General features: G+C 39.4%; 2 protein-coding genes across 3 annotated transcripts in view; one reads left to right on the forward strand and one right to left on the reverse strand.

Moving 5' to 3' along the window:
• LOC133981416 (chromatin remodeling regulator CECR2) overlaps window positions 1-14,249 on the reverse strand; it is a 47,032-nt gene extending 32,783 nt beyond the window's left edge. The window contains exon 1 of one of the 2 annotated variants that reach the window (XM_062420086.1): window positions 14,223-14,249. Coding sequence is in view for 1 of the 2 variants with exons in the window: in XM_062420085.1 (XP_062276069.1) it covers window positions 3,036-3,155 (120 nt within the window). In the remaining variant the exon portion in view is untranslated. Of the gene's footprint in view, window positions 1-3,035; window positions 3,325-14,222 lie in introns of those variants that run through there. The other variant, XM_062420085.1, reaches the window with a different exon arrangement.
• Window positions 8,978-16,418, forward strand: slc25a18 (solute carrier family 25 member 18). The gene is made up of 9 exons (XM_062420088.1): window positions 8,978-9,035; window positions 9,261-9,383; window positions 12,427-12,482; window positions 12,959-13,049; window positions 13,780-13,895; window positions 14,225-14,447; window positions 14,937-15,100; window positions 15,808-15,883; window positions 15,993-16,418. The coding sequence occupies exons 1-9, from the start codon at window positions 9,016-9,018 to the stop codon at window positions 16,132-16,134; spliced, it is 1,011 nt and encodes a 336-aa protein (XP_062276072.1). The 5' UTR covers window positions 8,978-9,015; the 3' UTR covers window positions 16,135-16,418.
• The last annotated feature ends 701 nt before the right edge of the window (window positions 16,419-17,119 follow it).

The following is a 17,119-nucleotide window of genomic DNA, read 5'->3' on the forward strand; positions in this document are numbered from 1 at the left end:
ATTGAGAGTGGAACAAAATTCTCCACGTAAAAAACACCTATCTCAGTAGATTTAGTCATCCACTTACCATGACAGTGTAAAGCCTTTGAATTTTTAGACTAAAAACAATGAAAATCTGCCTTCTTGAACACAGACATACTCCACAAGACATAAAAACAAAGCAAGAAAAACAGGATCTCCTGTTTAACCGATAAGCCATTAATCACACGTACCAAAACGCTGTCTTTAAAGCTGAAAAGTTTTCACCTTTACATTTTAGTTCAAATATTGTGTAAATGAAAAGCATGCAGCACTAGCTTGTGCTTCTAAACATAACTTTAACAATAACTTTGTCAAGAGCAGCAAATGGGTGGGTTAAATGATGCCAAACCCCAAATCTATGTTTTGACTATCAAACCCCCGGTGTGGGCTTAGACTGTGTTTTTTTAACACGTGCAGAGTGTAAAATTCAAACACCAGCAGCAGTGAGATGTCACTGTTGGGTAGATTTGGTTTATCAAAGACACCAGAAAAGAAACACTACACAAAATAAGCACTGCAGAAACATGTCTGACCATATATCTTTAAACGTTACAGTTACTGCTGAAAATAACAACAGAAATATACAAGTTTGCCAATTTCACATATCTCTGCAATTCAAATCAACTGCCAGTCGTCGACCCGGTAGTGACTGCCGTGGTTAAAGTAACGGCACCGTGAATCTGTCTATTCGGTGGCATCTAGTAGAACAGACTCATATCTAAAGAGGGAGCAGGTCCTCTTCCACGGAGCCCGCCATGTTTCTACAGTAGCCCAGAATGGATAAAACAAACACTGGTTCTGGAGGGGGTCATTTGTAGGTTCTCCTTCACGCTTGGAAGGGATGGTGGGCGGGGGGGTTAGTTTGTGGCAGTCTGCAGCTATATGTGACTAAATCCTGCACACCGGTCCTTCCAGATGGTTGTTTGTTCTTTCATGCAGCACTGTGGCCGTAGTTCTGCCCGGATTCACATCACTTATGAAGGACTCACTACTTAAAAACACATTCCCTCCAAACAGAGAGTAGATTTCAAACACTCATGTTCCAAGTGTATGGGAAGTGGGGTTGGGTAACAGAATAGGATCCAAGACTACCACGCAGCCATTTTGATATCATTCAGATGTCATCCCAAGTCCCAGAGGACTAAATGACGAGGCTGCTAAACTTCAGTAATTTAAACAGAGTTCTCACATAGTCATCTAAGGTCTGGCGGTCTTAACCACAATATGCAATATAGTACATGTGGTTTACTACTACTTTTCCCACCTATGTAGAGTGTAGGTTTCACTACTGTACTAAAGGCCTTTCCTTAAAATAAATTCAATCAAAGATGGACCACAGTGACCTTCTATCATTCACTATCATGCATTATCATAAGAGCTGCGGCAGGTAATCACAATGAGAACCAAAGGAGTTATGACCTTCAACACTAGTGTATTGGATTAAGATGTCAAAGTATAAAAATAACTACATCAATCTCAATATTTCTTGGAAATCCAGCTGAGGGGGGTATATCCACACGTGATCTGCGTGGCGTTGCAGTTAAAGACATCCTTTGAGGTGGCTCTGAACACACGCGCTTACGTTCAAGACGCAAGTTTAAATCAACAAGCACAACCTTATTTTCAACATTTGTTTGTAACTGAAAAGATAATTATTAGCAGAGGCGTATTTCCCGTCAATCCAACCAAATTTAAGGAGAAATGAAACAGCACAAGGCCCTCAACTTTCATGTAAACTAGGCGCAATGCGATCCCCCATCTGGCTTGTACCTCGTTTAATAACAAAGCGATGCCTGCGTTTGTTTCTCTGCCGAAGGGGGTGGGGATGAATGACTGATGGAGAGTGCTGATGCGTGATGTTGACCGTGCCAATTTATTTAAAGTGTGATGATTACTCGATGAATTAAACAATCTCCATCAACTCTGATGTGATACTTGAATATGGATGCTGGTATTAGCTGTAAACTCGGAATACATCTCAAGGAACAAGGAGGGGGGCGGTCGGGTGATAAAGTTGAATTATGTAATCGTAGGGGTATAAATTCCGTTTATTCTCGTACAAAACAGAGAGCGATCGGAGGATGTTTCATCTACAGCTTGTTGAACCCGCTCTATATCGGAAACAAACGCTTGAACCATCGCTTCTGGCTACAAAACGGGACTTGGGCGAGCAAACAATGCGTGAGCAGCATCTGCGTCCCTATGGCTACCCGAGCCAGATGGCATACAACTGCGAGACAATAAACTCCAACCTCACGCCATGAACTTAACTTTCTGTGACAGAAAAAGAAACAAAAACACAGCAGCACCGTCCACTCAGTAAGCAAGACTACAAGCAGCGTCCAATTCGAGTTAGTGCGCGACTTTCCCCCCAAGTAAATACATTTAATACAGTAGCATTAATACAATCTACACATGAGTATCACTTAAATGTTCATAAGATATCTATAATTTTGTCGTTGTCGTTGTCGTTGTCGTCGCCCCCCCCAAGCACATTATGATCACTTTCTCTCATTTACTTTTTGTTTAAATGGCCCGAACTCAGGTCGCTCTTGAGTTGAGCCAAATGAAAACAAACGAGTGGCACATGGTCCTGTTTTAAGAGCCCCTCTAAAGTTACTCAGGCACACCAAGCATCCTTGGACATAACGAGCAACACGTAATTTAACGTACACTGTGGACATTGGACCAACACAATAAACTGTGTACTTGAGCGTTGATTTCACTTTATGTCTCACGACGTTATCCAACTTTGGAGGACGACCAATTAGCAGTAAAAGCTAACTCATATAATGCTAACGAGTGGGCTAGCTCGTTAGTTACCTAACAGGATTGCCTTACGAACGTTAACCTATGAGAAGTTGAGTGAACGCGGCTAAGCTGGTTACCACACAGCTCGTTACACACAATACATTCGACGGAGCAAGGAGACAAAAAAGCTGACACAAACAACTTTTCATTTCCGTAATAAAGGACATTCATGTGACTGCATATAACCCACAATTCACAATTACCTCTATTTCAAAGTCTGGAAGGTTGAACGCTGTCCTGAACAGCGAGCAGAAGTGGGCTATGGCGGGGACTTCCCACCAGGACTGGATCTCTTCCACAGAAACTGTACATCCCTGTGACATTTTCGGACTGGAGAAATTATGTAGCGTTTGTTTCTCACATTAGAAAGTAGTTTCTTCGGCGTCTTATAACATCTCCGTGACATTAAACACCCTTTTACAAAAACGACAAAAGTTGCTGTTGCCGTTCGATGCGGACTGTTGCCATTGCGACCCGCGGAGCGCTACAATCTGTTTCAATCAGAGTCTCACCGGAGCTGAACAGATGGGAAGGGCGAAACCACTGTACGTCGAGTGGGGTGGGGGGTGGGGGCAAGGTTCACTTAAAATATAATGTTAAAACATAAGCACGAGTCATCAGAATAGGCTCGAATATGATAATATCTTACATAAATTAACTGAATTGATAACAATGTTTGCGATTACACATGCCGTATTGTTATAATTTCAAAAGTCTATAGTCAAGAGCACCCCTATCGGCTTCATAGTGCGTCCTCCGTTTAAAGGGAATGCAAGTGAATGGTGAATGAATAAAACTAAAAAAGTTAAACCAGGTATGTCAGGTAACTCTTTTTAACTTACATCAGTATGTTTTTTGTGTTTGCCCAGATAAAGTTTCAGTCATTCAGTCATTTTTTGGAATATTTTATTATATTTTTGTTCATTCCCGTGTTCATATGTAAATATTTTCATATACCACTATTTTTATTTACTTAGGCTATAACGAAAATAGTTTTCAAACAGTCATAAATCCTAAAGGCTCAGCTGATCACTGTCACGTACAGTAACTTGCCAGGTATATTTTCAGATTTGGTAAACAACATCGCTGTAGAGGTTTCGGGTAATACACTACACAGGGGTTCCCCCTATCGCAATATGTGAAAAGTGCATGCTGGTGTGAGACAGGGATGGACAGTGTGTCAAGTGGCCAAAAAAACTGAAAAATAAAAACATAAATACATAAATGTAGTATACACATCAATCAAACAGGTACACTAAAAAAAAAGTCACTTTTATGTCATTAAAAAACACCTGAATAACACTTTCTCCATAAAGATTGCAATAATTTTACTAAGCATAATGCACATATTTAAATTACCATATTACTCCAAAAAAAAAAAAAATCAAATACATTTAAGCGGTTGACAAACTTTCTCATTTAAATACTAAGACTGTAAGTCTAGAATGATAAGAAACCACACTTTTCTTACACCCCATAACCGAATAGCCGAATAGTTGTGCAAAAATTGTAATGTTTGTCCTGAGGGTGGCACTAGAGGAAATCCATGTGTTTACTACAAGCTCTTGTTATATGGAGGCATGAGTGTGAAGCCATGATTAGACTTAACAAACTTTGAAAAAAGAAGTTTCCTGGCAAATTCATTTTAATCTACAAAACTGACTTGGCATGGCCTCAAGGAGAATATATTCTTATAGAAGAGGTACTTTGATTATGTGTTTTGTTTGTTTACAGGGTCCAAGACCCAGCTAGAGTAATTTTATACATATACCTGAACTCATGTTCTGAATTTCTGTCATTTACTGTGGATTATGTCTACAAATGCAACTTAAGACAAAGAGGATACAATAAATATTTTCTAAATGATGATCCGCTAACATAAATGACAGATATTGGTTTGATCGCTTAAAAATAAACCTACAATGCAAAAAAATTGACTATATGATGTTTACAACAGAACAGATAAATGGAGTAACACCCGATTCGAATATACTTAAATCTGATTCATGGAGGAGGAGGATGAGGAGGAGAGAAGAGGGAAAGCCCTTAACTCGATCAGGTGAGTATGTGAGGGTTATAAGAACAACCCCTCATGGTATACAAAAGAAGTCAAAACCTGAGAGACCACGTGTTACACTCATATTTAGCAGATGCTGTTGAATTGAATCATCCTATTTACTGTCTAAGATATATTGGTATAGAGAAGGTATCACTCCATCCAAGAGGAGGTAACTTGGATGTTTTACTTTCTAAGAAAGAACATTTGGATCCACTGCTAGAACCCTGTCACCTCATGGATTGAATACAGATTCTGTGTTCTCTGTAATGTACCTCTATTTATTGGATATTTACATTAAGTTGTTTATATTGTTCATCTACAGCTTAGGTTTAACATATTCTATATATCTATTATTAAATATATTTTTTACATTAAAAAAAACTTGATCAAATTGTGAATTCAAATTAATATCTATGTGTGTTGGGAGACATAATGGCACTTGTTACTTTGTTTGAAGTAATTTGATTGGCTTTTAATCACTGTCACTGTTTTGTTAAGAGTTTTGGTTCGCTGAAGGCCGAACTTGATTGTTTTTTCCCCCTCACCCTAAAGGTGGAACACAATTGTCTAATCATTATCAGGTGTGTTACTACCGTGTGACTAGTTACAAGGTGATTTTAAAGAGGGCCGAGGGAGGGCCAAAATGTCATCTAAATAAAAGAGAAATGCATATTGAGCCAGAGTGTGCAATTCTATTTTCTTACTCAACTCTACTTCCAGTGATCAGCACCTCACTACAACCCTCAGTGTGTGTCAGTTTTGCACTATGGATGGGACAGGGCAGTGGTGGTAAGCCATCACAGTGCTGTCAGAGCAGTCACAGCTCAGTCTCTTTAGTCCCTTGGAAACATCAACCCATGAAAAGGATGTGTGAAACTGAACTACATAGAAAGGCTTAATGTTCCTGGAAAGAAATTTGGGACTGCTATTGGAAGTATTTTCATTTTTTGTTGTTTGTTTTAGATTTTTGTATATGTGTCAGAAATGAATTTGTATATTGAGATGGGATATGGAGTTATTCTTTGTATCATCATACACTGTCTGGGCTAGCAGTGTTGTTGGCATGTCCTGTCCATTGAACTATAAATCCTCAAAGAACTTTCCAGTTATAATATAAGGACAAACAGGGGTGGTTAAGCTTTTCTGTGTCGGTCTTTACGGAGTGGGCAGAATTTTAAGGAACCACCCTAGTTCCAGTACAGTACGCCTGAACTGTATTCCTTTAAGAGAAACTGCTTTATATGAGTTTGAGAAATATATCTCTGGAAGAAATCCATGTTCACATAAAGACTCCAAAATCAGAACCTTCTTGGCATTTTTTTTCTTACTTTGTAGATTTATCTCCAGGGCAGTACACTAATATTGGTATGGTAATAATATTACCAACCAATCTGTCGGTCTGTCTTTATGTTATACATATATATCATTCTGTATTAGCTTCTGGGCCACACTTGACCTAAAAAGAACATATTTTTGTTCCTTACTTGGGATATTACAGTGTGCTACTGTATAATGATAGGAGTCAACTGGGATCTCTGAGAGAAAATATTGCATAAGTTTTATACATTAAACCTACATTTTTATAGAGTCAAAGTCTATTCCTTTATATTTCTTCAGTCTATAATTCTGAACATTTTTGTAGTTTAATATGCAAATAAGAAGTGTGTTTCTTTGTCCTCAGTGTAAATCTTATCAAAAGTCTTCTTTTGCAAAAGAAAGATTGACGATCTGAGCCGACTGTTGACCCACTTGGTTGAAAAAGGCAGTCGGGCATTCTCTTACTCAAGTAAATTCCTGACATTGATATACTGGCTACATGCAGTTTCATATTCTCACCACAGTTTATCTTCTTTTTTAAATACCATACAGGGAAAACACATAGGTTAAATATGCAAACCAAATTAGAAAATATAATCTTTAATTAAAGATTTTTCCCTCTGAAGAGAGAAGTAATCAAGAGTTTTTCCATGACCAGAAATCAATATACCAATCAGTTGCTCATGAAAAAATACATTAAGGGTAATGAGTGGTGGCTGTGGTGGTCACATGCTCTTTTTGTTGATGTCCTTATGTAACTTTTTTTGTCATTTAATTACCTCCTTTTATGTATTTCCTGATAATAAAATGCCCCAGTGGCCCAGTGCTCATTTTGGTGTATCACTTTCATCTTGGTAGTAATTGTAAGTCTAAACATTTGTGGCATTCAATGAGCCCTGAGCTATTATGTAATACTGGAACACTCAAATAGAGGGCACATTATAGATGGGAACCCTTTTCTGGTGCTGTTCATTTTGAAAATACACATTCTTTTAAACAACCCACACGCAGTTAGAGTTGTGGGTATTTTTCTCTGCTATGTGTGTTGCGTTCGGTGTTGCAGCAGCTACACAGGCATGAGTTTATGTCGAGTTGTGTTAGTGCAGAGCCGTGCTGCTGAAGCTGTGTCACACAGGGAGTCACCACGAGAGGGAGGGACTTAGTCAGCGGGACAATGCTGGTGTTTGTGCAACGGCCCCTGAGTGGCGGCTGGCTCTCTCAGATTGCTCTCGCTTGACTACCATTGCTGCACGCATTGTTGAAGTGAAAGGAAAGTGGACAGCTTGATCCTGCCTGTGGGATGCACCGACAGAGGTAAGACCCCCATTCCCCACTGCTATCTCTCTGTGCTGGAAGAAAATTAAGTTTTTTGAAAGCTGTCTCATGGGGCTGTGTTGTGTGAACTGTGTGAGTGGGGTGTTCTTCTGCAGTTTAGGGGAAACAGAGGTCCGGGAGCTGGAGGTTGGCTTGGGTGAGGCACCCTCGTCTGTGTTTTGGCAGGGTCATTACAGTGTGTGAATGGAGCTGAGCTGAAAGAAAGTTTCACAGAAAGAGGCTCAGTGAAAGGCATGTGTAGAATGTGACTAGGGTCCAGCACGGGGAAAAGACATAGAGAAGAAGAGAAATAGAGAACAAAAAATATTTGAAGATGAAATTATTGAGGTGATGGACAATGACATAAAAAGATAGTCCAAATAAAGATCAGTGGATAAAAAAGCTAAACTGATGTTGTCTCCCTTCCTCTCAAAGGAGGAAGACAGGTGAGGATAGAGCGAAGGTTTACGGTGGTAAAAATAGAGGCAGAATGTAGGTGGAGAGATTAAGAGAGAGATTAATTAGAGAGCTGAGGGAAGGGGGAAGTCAGGAGGGGAAAAAGCAGAAAAAGAAGGGAAGAAACGCTTAACATAGCAAATGAAAGTGAAGAGCTGCAAACCTCAGATAAGGTTTCAACAGTATTTGTATTATCTGCAATCACACTTCTTAGGCTAGACTACAAACGTTTGTTCCAGATCATAAAGAAAGAAAAAAAAAACTTCCAACCTCTCTTCAAATCTCCTTTTTGGTCCTTTGTAAATGTGGTAAAAGAATACCGTTAAGCCCCTCATTTTCAGTTCTGCCCTCCTCACTAGATCAAATACTCTTATCCCTTTTTAGCTGGCAGATTAGAGAGACTCAAGATGTTCTGTGTCTGTGTGGTAGTCCTGGGATATGCTGCTATTCACATTTATGAATGAGAAAATCTGGATTTTACAGACTCTGATATTCAACCTGAGGTGTGTCAATCCTCAGTCACAACCAGAAGCCCTCCCATTATTTTATGAAACCATGGCAAATGTCTATTTCAACAGGGGCTTTGAGAAATAAAATATATATGTCATAGAGAATAGAGAAACTTAAGTCTCATTTGCACTCTTTAGAAGTATTTAATCCACTATAACTGCATGTGTTTTGTTGTTCCATTCAGCAGGAGAGAGATTGTAGTGTGGTGTGAGGTACAACAAAGCAGAAGGGCTGGCCAGGAGACACAGATCTAACATCAGAGGTTTTTTGGCTACAACAGAAAAAAAGGCGTCCATCCCTGCTGAAGAAGGGAGAAAAAGGGCAGTCCTGTGCTGCCACATTAAAAGAAGCATTAAGCAGCATTTCATCGTGTGTTGAGCTGCTGTGACAACTTTGGGCTCTGAGCTGAAGTGTGGGAGGGAAAAAGAAGGTGAAGAAGGAAAAGAGGAGGAGGAGGAGGAGGAGGACAAGAAGTAGGTGGAGGAGGAGGAGAGGAGTAGTGGGCCTAGAGCCCAAACACAAGCAGGATGGCAGAGACGAAAGTTAGGTAAGTATCTTAACTTGTTAGCTTGATGGAGAAATGTATTCACTAAATTGAAGCAGCAGCTTTGTTAACGCTGGTCCTTTGTGTGTGTGTGTGTGTGTGTGTGTGTGTGTACGCATATCTTTGTCATTACATGGATGTGTCACTTGCATGGCTTTTGTTGGTGACTGCGTGTAAATGGGTCTGTGCACGCATGTGTGCCGTGTGTCTATACTGATCCCTTCACAGCCTCCCTGCTAAGCTGATTAATGGGGGCGTGGCAGGGTTGGTTGGTGTGACATGTGTATTTCCTATTGACCTGGCCAAGACCCGCCTACAGAACCAGCAGGGTATCCAAGTCTACAATGGAATGTGAGTAGGGCTCTCCTGGTCCAAATTAGTCCATCACTATCATTGATCTGCCACATACAAAGATAGAGGTTTTCACATTACTGCAGTTTTGTTTTTGTCTTAGCATCAATGAGAGAAACAAATGATGTTGTTACTGACAAATCTTTGTGCATGCAAATGTATACAAGACGTTTCAAAACTGTAAAACCTTTTCAAATATCTGCATCCTCCATGTGATCAATAGTGTTAAATGTGCTTTCTGGTTAACGGCAGTCTCTAAGTTTAGCTACAAACAAATCAAAAGTATTTAGATTACCATGTCTCACATACTTTTCCACTGAATCTCAGAGGTTAGAATAGAGAGTAGAGTAGCGTGGCTGAACACTCAGTTCCCATATTTGGTGCAGTTTTGGTAATCGGATCATATCAAAGGAATGGGCATTTTGGATGGTTTGTTAACAGTCCAAGAAAGTTTTATTAAGGCATGTAAAAAGACAATTAAAGTAGTCTAAACAAGATGAGATAAAAGCATGTATTAACATCTACATTTCAGCTCCTGGCACATCAGATCTGAGTTGGCTATGTTTCTCAAGTGATGGAAACATGACTGAGTCAATGTACTAATATAAGCATCTAAACTAATGGATTGCTCAAAAATCACACTAAGTTTACACAGTCTAGACTGAGAAGATGAGGATAAGGCACCAAGGTTCTGTCAGATCACCGAATGAAAATGATCAGGAACAAAAAGATTTCAGTTTTATCTGCATTTAACTGCAGGAAATGATTTGCCATCTAATTCCTAACTGCATTTAAACAGTAGTTTAATATAGACAGTCTATAAAGCTCATCAGGTTTGAAAAACAAATATAACTGGATGTCATCATTGTACAAATGAAAGGAGATGTTGCTGAAACTATTGATAATCTGTCCTTGTGGAAGCGTGTATAAGGAGAGTAAAACAGGCCCCAGGACTGACCCCTGGGGAACGCTACAAGACAAAGCAGCAGTCTCTGACACAAGTTAACCTACAGAGACAGTGAAATTCCTATCAGGGAGATAGACGAGAACCACTGCAAGACAGTCAGACTAAATGCCCTTCAGGTTTTTCAGCCTGTGAATTAATATGTGGTGGTCATCTCATACTGTGCTAAGGTCCAATAAAAAACAAAATTGAACACTCATCAGCATCTGCAGCCCATATAATATCATTTGAAACTTTAAGGACAGCCGTTTCAGTTGTAGTTGAGTGTAGTTTACGAAAACCAGATGGAAATTTGTCAGCCTGTGCAAATCCAGTGTTTGAACAAGTTGCTTTTCAACAGCCTTTTCGGTATTTTAGAAAAGAAAGGGGGTTTAGAAATAGGCCTGTAGTTCTCTGGCAAAGAGGGGTGTGGGTTTGGTTTTTCTTTAAAAAAAAGAGTGAACAATTGCCTGCTTAAAATAGCAGGGGACACACCCTGATAAAAGAGAGTGGTTTATAATATTAACTAAGCAAGGACTGATGGATTTAAAACCTTTAAGAACAGAGAGGTTGGTAGAACATCTAGTGGGCTTGAAAATTGTTTCATTTTTTCCTAATAAGGCTAAATAGTCTATAGAGATTGGATAAAAGGAATCAGAGAAGGATGGGTTTGAAAAACCACTAATGAGTGGACTGGATGAGGGTGAGATGTTATTATTGTCTGTCTTATTTATAAAATATTTAAGAAAGTTACTGCAGTCACTGTTAGACAAAATAGACACATTTGGGGCCTATTGTATCAAAGAGGACTTTAGGATTTCTCTTGCTGGAAGATATAGATTAGAGAAATAAGCACATCCTTCAGCGTTCACCATGTCATAGCCATTTGATCTTTGAGATGCAACCTGTGTACTTCCAAGCTTCATGGCTTTCCAGAAGCACTTGGTAATCCAACATTTGTACCTACATTTGCACCAACATTTGCACCTACCACTCAGGATAGTTTCATTGATACATGGGGATGAAATTATGGATGAGATCTTGAGAGGAGCTACTTTATCTAGCACAGAGGAGCAGTGATTATTTAATGATTGGACTGAGGTCTCCGCATTGCCATTCTTTAAAACAATGAAGCTGTCAAACATCATAGAGAAATAAACTGCTGCAACCTTGTTTCTAAAACAGGATGCATCTCACATGCAAAGGAGGCTGAGACTCCAATTTAATACAAATATCCAACTACACTGCAAAATATGGATATGGATTGTCTTACAGCTGTATGTAAGACTTGACAGTAGTTTAAAAGAAAGCACCAAAACTACCATTTCATACTCTTTTACCTTGGTTTGTCTCTGTAAAAATCAAAAGATGTAAACAAAAATAGAGATTCAGTGTCCTTAAAAGACACACTGACCCTGAATTTCTCACTGCGCACATCTAGTGAGAACACATTTTGCTGGCTGATTAGGCGTGGCCATCCTGTGTTTAGAAGCTCACACATGTGGTTTTCCCTTGTGAGTCAGACATGGAAAATAGCTGGGATCACTTGTTCCCTTCAAGGCCCAATTCTGGTGTTAGATTTTTGTGTTCTTCACTTTCTATGAAACCAATGTCTTTAATGCATAAACATATAAATATACTGCATTACAATATAATGTTACTACAGGTAAAGTTGAAATATTTTCAGGTATTATCTATAATACCTAATTATAACTATAATTATACAGTGCTATTAGCAGATTATAACACATTATAAGTATGTTGATAATGTATTATATACAATGGGACATCATAGAAAGAGTTATCAAAACTTTTTTACATAACTGCTCATCTGGTTCATTGACACTGCAGGCCTCTGTCCAGTTTGTTGTTGGAACAAGGCTCAGAGTTCATTGTAATTAATAATTATGTAATGGTCTGGCTGGTGATGATGTGTATAAATGAAGCGTAACACTACACTTTTGACCTGAGTGGGACACATGCTCATTAGTAGTGTTAATGGGGAAAGACATGAACATTGTTATGGAGTATTTTAGAACTAAACTCTTTCAGATATTATTATTTGAAAAACTGACATATTTTTCTGTTTTGCCTTTAAAGGTTGGACTGTCTGGCAAAGACGGTACGCACGGAAGGCTATTTTGGATGCTACAGAGGTATTCTTTGCATTTCTAATCTGTGTGACAAAAGCAAGAAAAAAGTCAGCACACTGCAGCTCCCAATGCAGGTAGATTTAATAGGATACTACCAGTGACATTTCGAGTGCAATGCTCTTCTTCAGACTCTGAGTGTACCTGCATTAGGAGCTGCAGTGTGCAGACTTTTTTCTTGTTTTTACACATTTGTTAATTGGTCCAGCGCCTGCTTTATTTCTCAGGATGTGCGTGTCTACCATACACTTTTTAAATTTGTGTGACAAGCAATTCTACAACTGTGCTTCACCATAAACCTAATCTGGCCACCTATGCTGTTGTTTGTCCTGTGAGCCCTCAATCTTTTTACCACAATAACCAAGGTCTACTGACCTTAGCCTGCAGTAGCAAGCTATAAGCTGCTGTATAGGTTCATTCTATTTCAGTGGCTTAGCGGAAGCTGTTTTGTGTCACTGTCACAGCCTGTTTGTCTTTTCCAGGTGCAGCAGTGAACCTCACTCTTGTCACACCAGAAAAAGCAATCAAACTGGCTGCCAACGATATCTTCAGACAGAAACTCTCCAAGGATGGGTGAACTTGATTTTTGTCTTTCAATGATGCATCATATGATGAAGCCAAATAAAAATAACGTCAAGCTAAATGTCCAGCTGAAACATATCAAATGTTTAAATTTATAACATACAAATAGATAAGATATACTGTGGACTTTAATGTTTTGTAAAATATTACATTTTAAAAAGTGTTATTACAGTATACTAAAACTGGATGAATTAGGTAAAATGAGAATTTTATAAAGTATTGTACAGAATACCATATTCCCTAAGAGATGTTACTATCATGTTGACCCTTTGGATCTTCTTTTAGATTCTCCATCAGCATCCTTTTTATCATATAAAGTTTCAGATTTAATCAATGTCATAGCTTTGGAGAAAAATACTGGTAAAAAAAAAAGTCATATATGAACATTTTTTTTGCTAATCAATATGATTAGAGTTTGCTGTTGTCTTTTAATTTCATTTGTGCAGCCTGAAAGCAGAGTTTTAAATAACTGAACATTTGTTTTGGTCTATTGCCTATATTACATCATACGAGTAACAATACCTGGAACAATACTAATTCTGAACGTGTGTTCATTATACTTTTAGAAATACCACTATTGATCTAGTCATATTTGTTATGTCTATGAGGATTAACTAGTGTCCATTCCCACTGTCACAAAATCTCATAAGGAAACATGGCCTGTTATGACCTAAAACTACTGTTGCTCATGCTTTGCATCTGGTACTTTTTGTGTCATCAGTCATTTGCCCCTATGGGGGGAGGTTCTGGCAGGGTCTGGAGCTGGGACCTGTCAGGTGATAGTCACCACTCCCATGGAGATGCTCAAGATCCAGCTACAGGACGCAGGAAGGCTGGGTGAGTTGGTGACTGAATTAATTTAATGTTCAATGCTTCAAAGTTGTTGTTGCACACTACTATCAGGATGCATTGTGTCAATGTTTATGGAAATGTAAAAGGATTCAATTCACTAATATTCCGATTTTAAGACACTGTTACTACAATACATACTATGTGGTACAGGGAATACTATTTTTCTCAATAAAAAAGGTGTAAGTTTTCACATATTTTTGATAAAATGCAAATAATAAAATCTTCAGTCTTTTCACTAATTTACTTTATCATCAAAATTTGGAAAAACAAACGTTTCCGGCCCATCCTTTGTTCGGTAACACAAACACTCACAGTGATGCCTGCAGGGTTACATTGGTCTTCATGTGTTTTTCCATCAGCTGCCCAAAGGTCTGTCCCGACTCCAGCTCAGGCTGCTGCTCCTGGTCCAGCTCCATCATTGGTGGCCCGCCCACCAGCACCTCCACAAAGGCCGTCAGCCACCAGCATCACTGTGGAGCTGCTGAAGACTCGTGGCCTGGCTGGCCTCTACAGGGGGGCAGGAGCAACCTTAATGAGGTCAACCACACATAAAGACATAGACACACACACTCATCCACTTACTTAAGTATATGCCAATTGTCTTGTGTTCTCCTCTTTTTTAACTCTAATGCACATGTATGCACACTTTCATTATACATTTATGTCATTATGTCATTCATATTTGATACAATTGCTTGTGTTGTGCAGCTCTATCTCCCATTCAACTCTGTCATTGTTTCTGCAACGAGTTGATTGCGTAACCCATACTGTGCTGGTTCCTGACAACCTTGTTAATCAACACTGATCAATAGATTCCTCCAGCTATGTCTGGCTGCTATGCTGCAGTTGAATAGGGCCATGTCTCATTCTCTGTCCTTGCCTCACTCTTGTGACGTCATTCTCTCTCATTCATCTTTTGTCTTTCTCGTTTCCAGTCTATACCATGTCTTTCCCCTTGACACTACCTACAATGCCTTCTTTTTACATTTTCATTAAATCAAACATAACACAAATCCTATTTTTCAGGGATGTTCCATTCTCAATGATCTACTTCCCGCTGTTTGCCAACCTGAACGCGCTGGGCCGGGAAAAATCTGGTGGTGTGCAGGCCCGGGCGCCATTCTGGCAGTCCTTCATTGCCGGCTGTACCGCAGGCTCAGTGGCAGCTGTGGCTGTAACACCACTGGATGGTGAGTGGGGAGAAAGAGAGACAGAGACATGTGGAGGGGTAGGAGCTTGGGTGTGAAAGGGGGCTTAAGGTTCTGCTACTCAATGACTGCAGGTACATACCAAACCTACCCAGCACTGCAAAGATTCTAATCAGGCAAGACCAACTTTCCTTTAAACATATTTTAAAACAAGATGTTACTTTTGAAAGAAGAAGTAACATATACTTACTCTTACAAATGAAAACTTAAATCCACAAGCAATAAAATGCACTTTTGCTGAATTCAACACACTCGATGTGGTGTATAACCAATAGCTTTTAGTCGACATGGTCAGCCAGTATGTGTTAAACTTAAGACCATCCACAACTACATACCAAATCCCGGCAGGTTTTAAGTATGAAATGTGTTCAAACTTCCCCCATAGTGTAAAGGAAATAACAGCTTGAAAAAAGTATATGTGGATGGTGGTGAGACATCCACAATGAATCCAGGAAAACACCACAGAAAACAAACAAACAAATACAACAAAAAAAATTTAATGTTTCAAAAAAACATTTTGCTATGATTTAACTGCTGACGGCTTTTTGAGGAAGGCATACTATGAAGATTAGAATATAACGTGTATAAATAGCATATAGTATGGAATTGAGACACTGTATGTTACAGTAGCAACAGTGGCTGCTGTTTGCTTTAACTGACAGTGCATCCTTGTTTGAATATCCATTCAGTAATAAAGACCCGTCTGCAGACCTTGCAAAAAGGTGAAGGGGAGGACACGTACAAAGGAATTGTTGACTGCACACAGTAAGATCACAGTGTATAATACAACATTTAGCACATTTCAGTAAATATAAAAGGCCCTAGTAACATATAGTTTTATTAACTTTTTTCCTCTCTTTCTGTACTTTTGCAGGCGCATCTTGAGGCGAGAGGGCCCATCAGCATTCCTGAAGGGTGCAACATGTCGCGCTTTAGTCATCGCTCCTCTTTTTGGCATTGCGCAGGGTGTCTACTTTCTAGGGGTAGGAGAGACGGTGCTAGGGTTTCTGGGATAGTAGTGCTTGGCATGGTGGCAGCGGTCGCGTTGTCTCTGTACAGATAATTTGCTGTGTTAATCTGTGGTGCATGCACAACCGAGTGAATACATCGAGAGAGAAAGACGGCCACAATCTGCTATCCAAAGTATGAGGAAATGGTCTGAGATATGAGGAGGCTCTTTTTACTAATATGTGAATCAAGTGGTTCACACTAATCAAGTTTCTTTAGGTTTCCAACATGCTGTCAACAGGGTTCTCTAGGTTGAACAGGGTCCTGTGTATGTGTGTGACTAATCTGAGGGTATGTGTACCAAGTTGTCTGGGTTATCCCAGCATGCTTGCCGCAATTTGTCTGGAACTCTTTTCACCTGAGAGAAATTATTATGTCTGGTTGTCAAGACAACTTCTGCATGTTGTTTGGGGCTGCTAACAAAAATGCCTACCAATCTGACCACTTGTTTGGTTTTGAGGAAGAACTGTGCATCATCCAATGTAAGTGACAAATCCCCCTTTCAATCTTGATCAAAAGCTAATACTGAGTAATGTTTTATGTCAGAGTCTGAACTGGGTATTTGGCTTGACTTCAAATGCCAATCTTTTCGATTTCAATGTTTGATGTCTTTCTCTGGAAAAGGAGGTTGATCTCCTTCTGCCTACTCTGTTAAGCATTCCTCCCACTCCATCCGTGAGGTCTGAGTTGTAATCTTGGATTCCTTCACTGGATTGGAAGGTGCTGCCTGTCAGTGTCTCTAAGGTAATTTGCTAATCTGATGGTAATGCTTTAATCCCTGTATTAGTGTACAATACACCCTAACACACAGTTCACTCCCTGCCTAAAGGCCACAGACTTTTGGGCCACAGTCTCGTAGCCTTGACTTCCTCTTCTCCACAGCTTGGAAGGGTTTAAATAAAACCTGTGAGAAGCCACGGGCTGCTACTGCTTAGATATACAGAAAGATTTTTTGCTTCAAATGATGTGCGCACAATAACAAATAAAAAAATG

The sequence above is a fragment of the Scomber scombrus genome, chromosome 6, assembly GCF_963691925.1.
Source record: "Scomber scombrus chromosome 6, fScoSco1.1, whole genome shotgun sequence".
NCBI classification, from domain to species: Eukaryota; Metazoa; Chordata; class Actinopteri; order Scombriformes; family Scombridae; genus Scomber; species Scomber scombrus.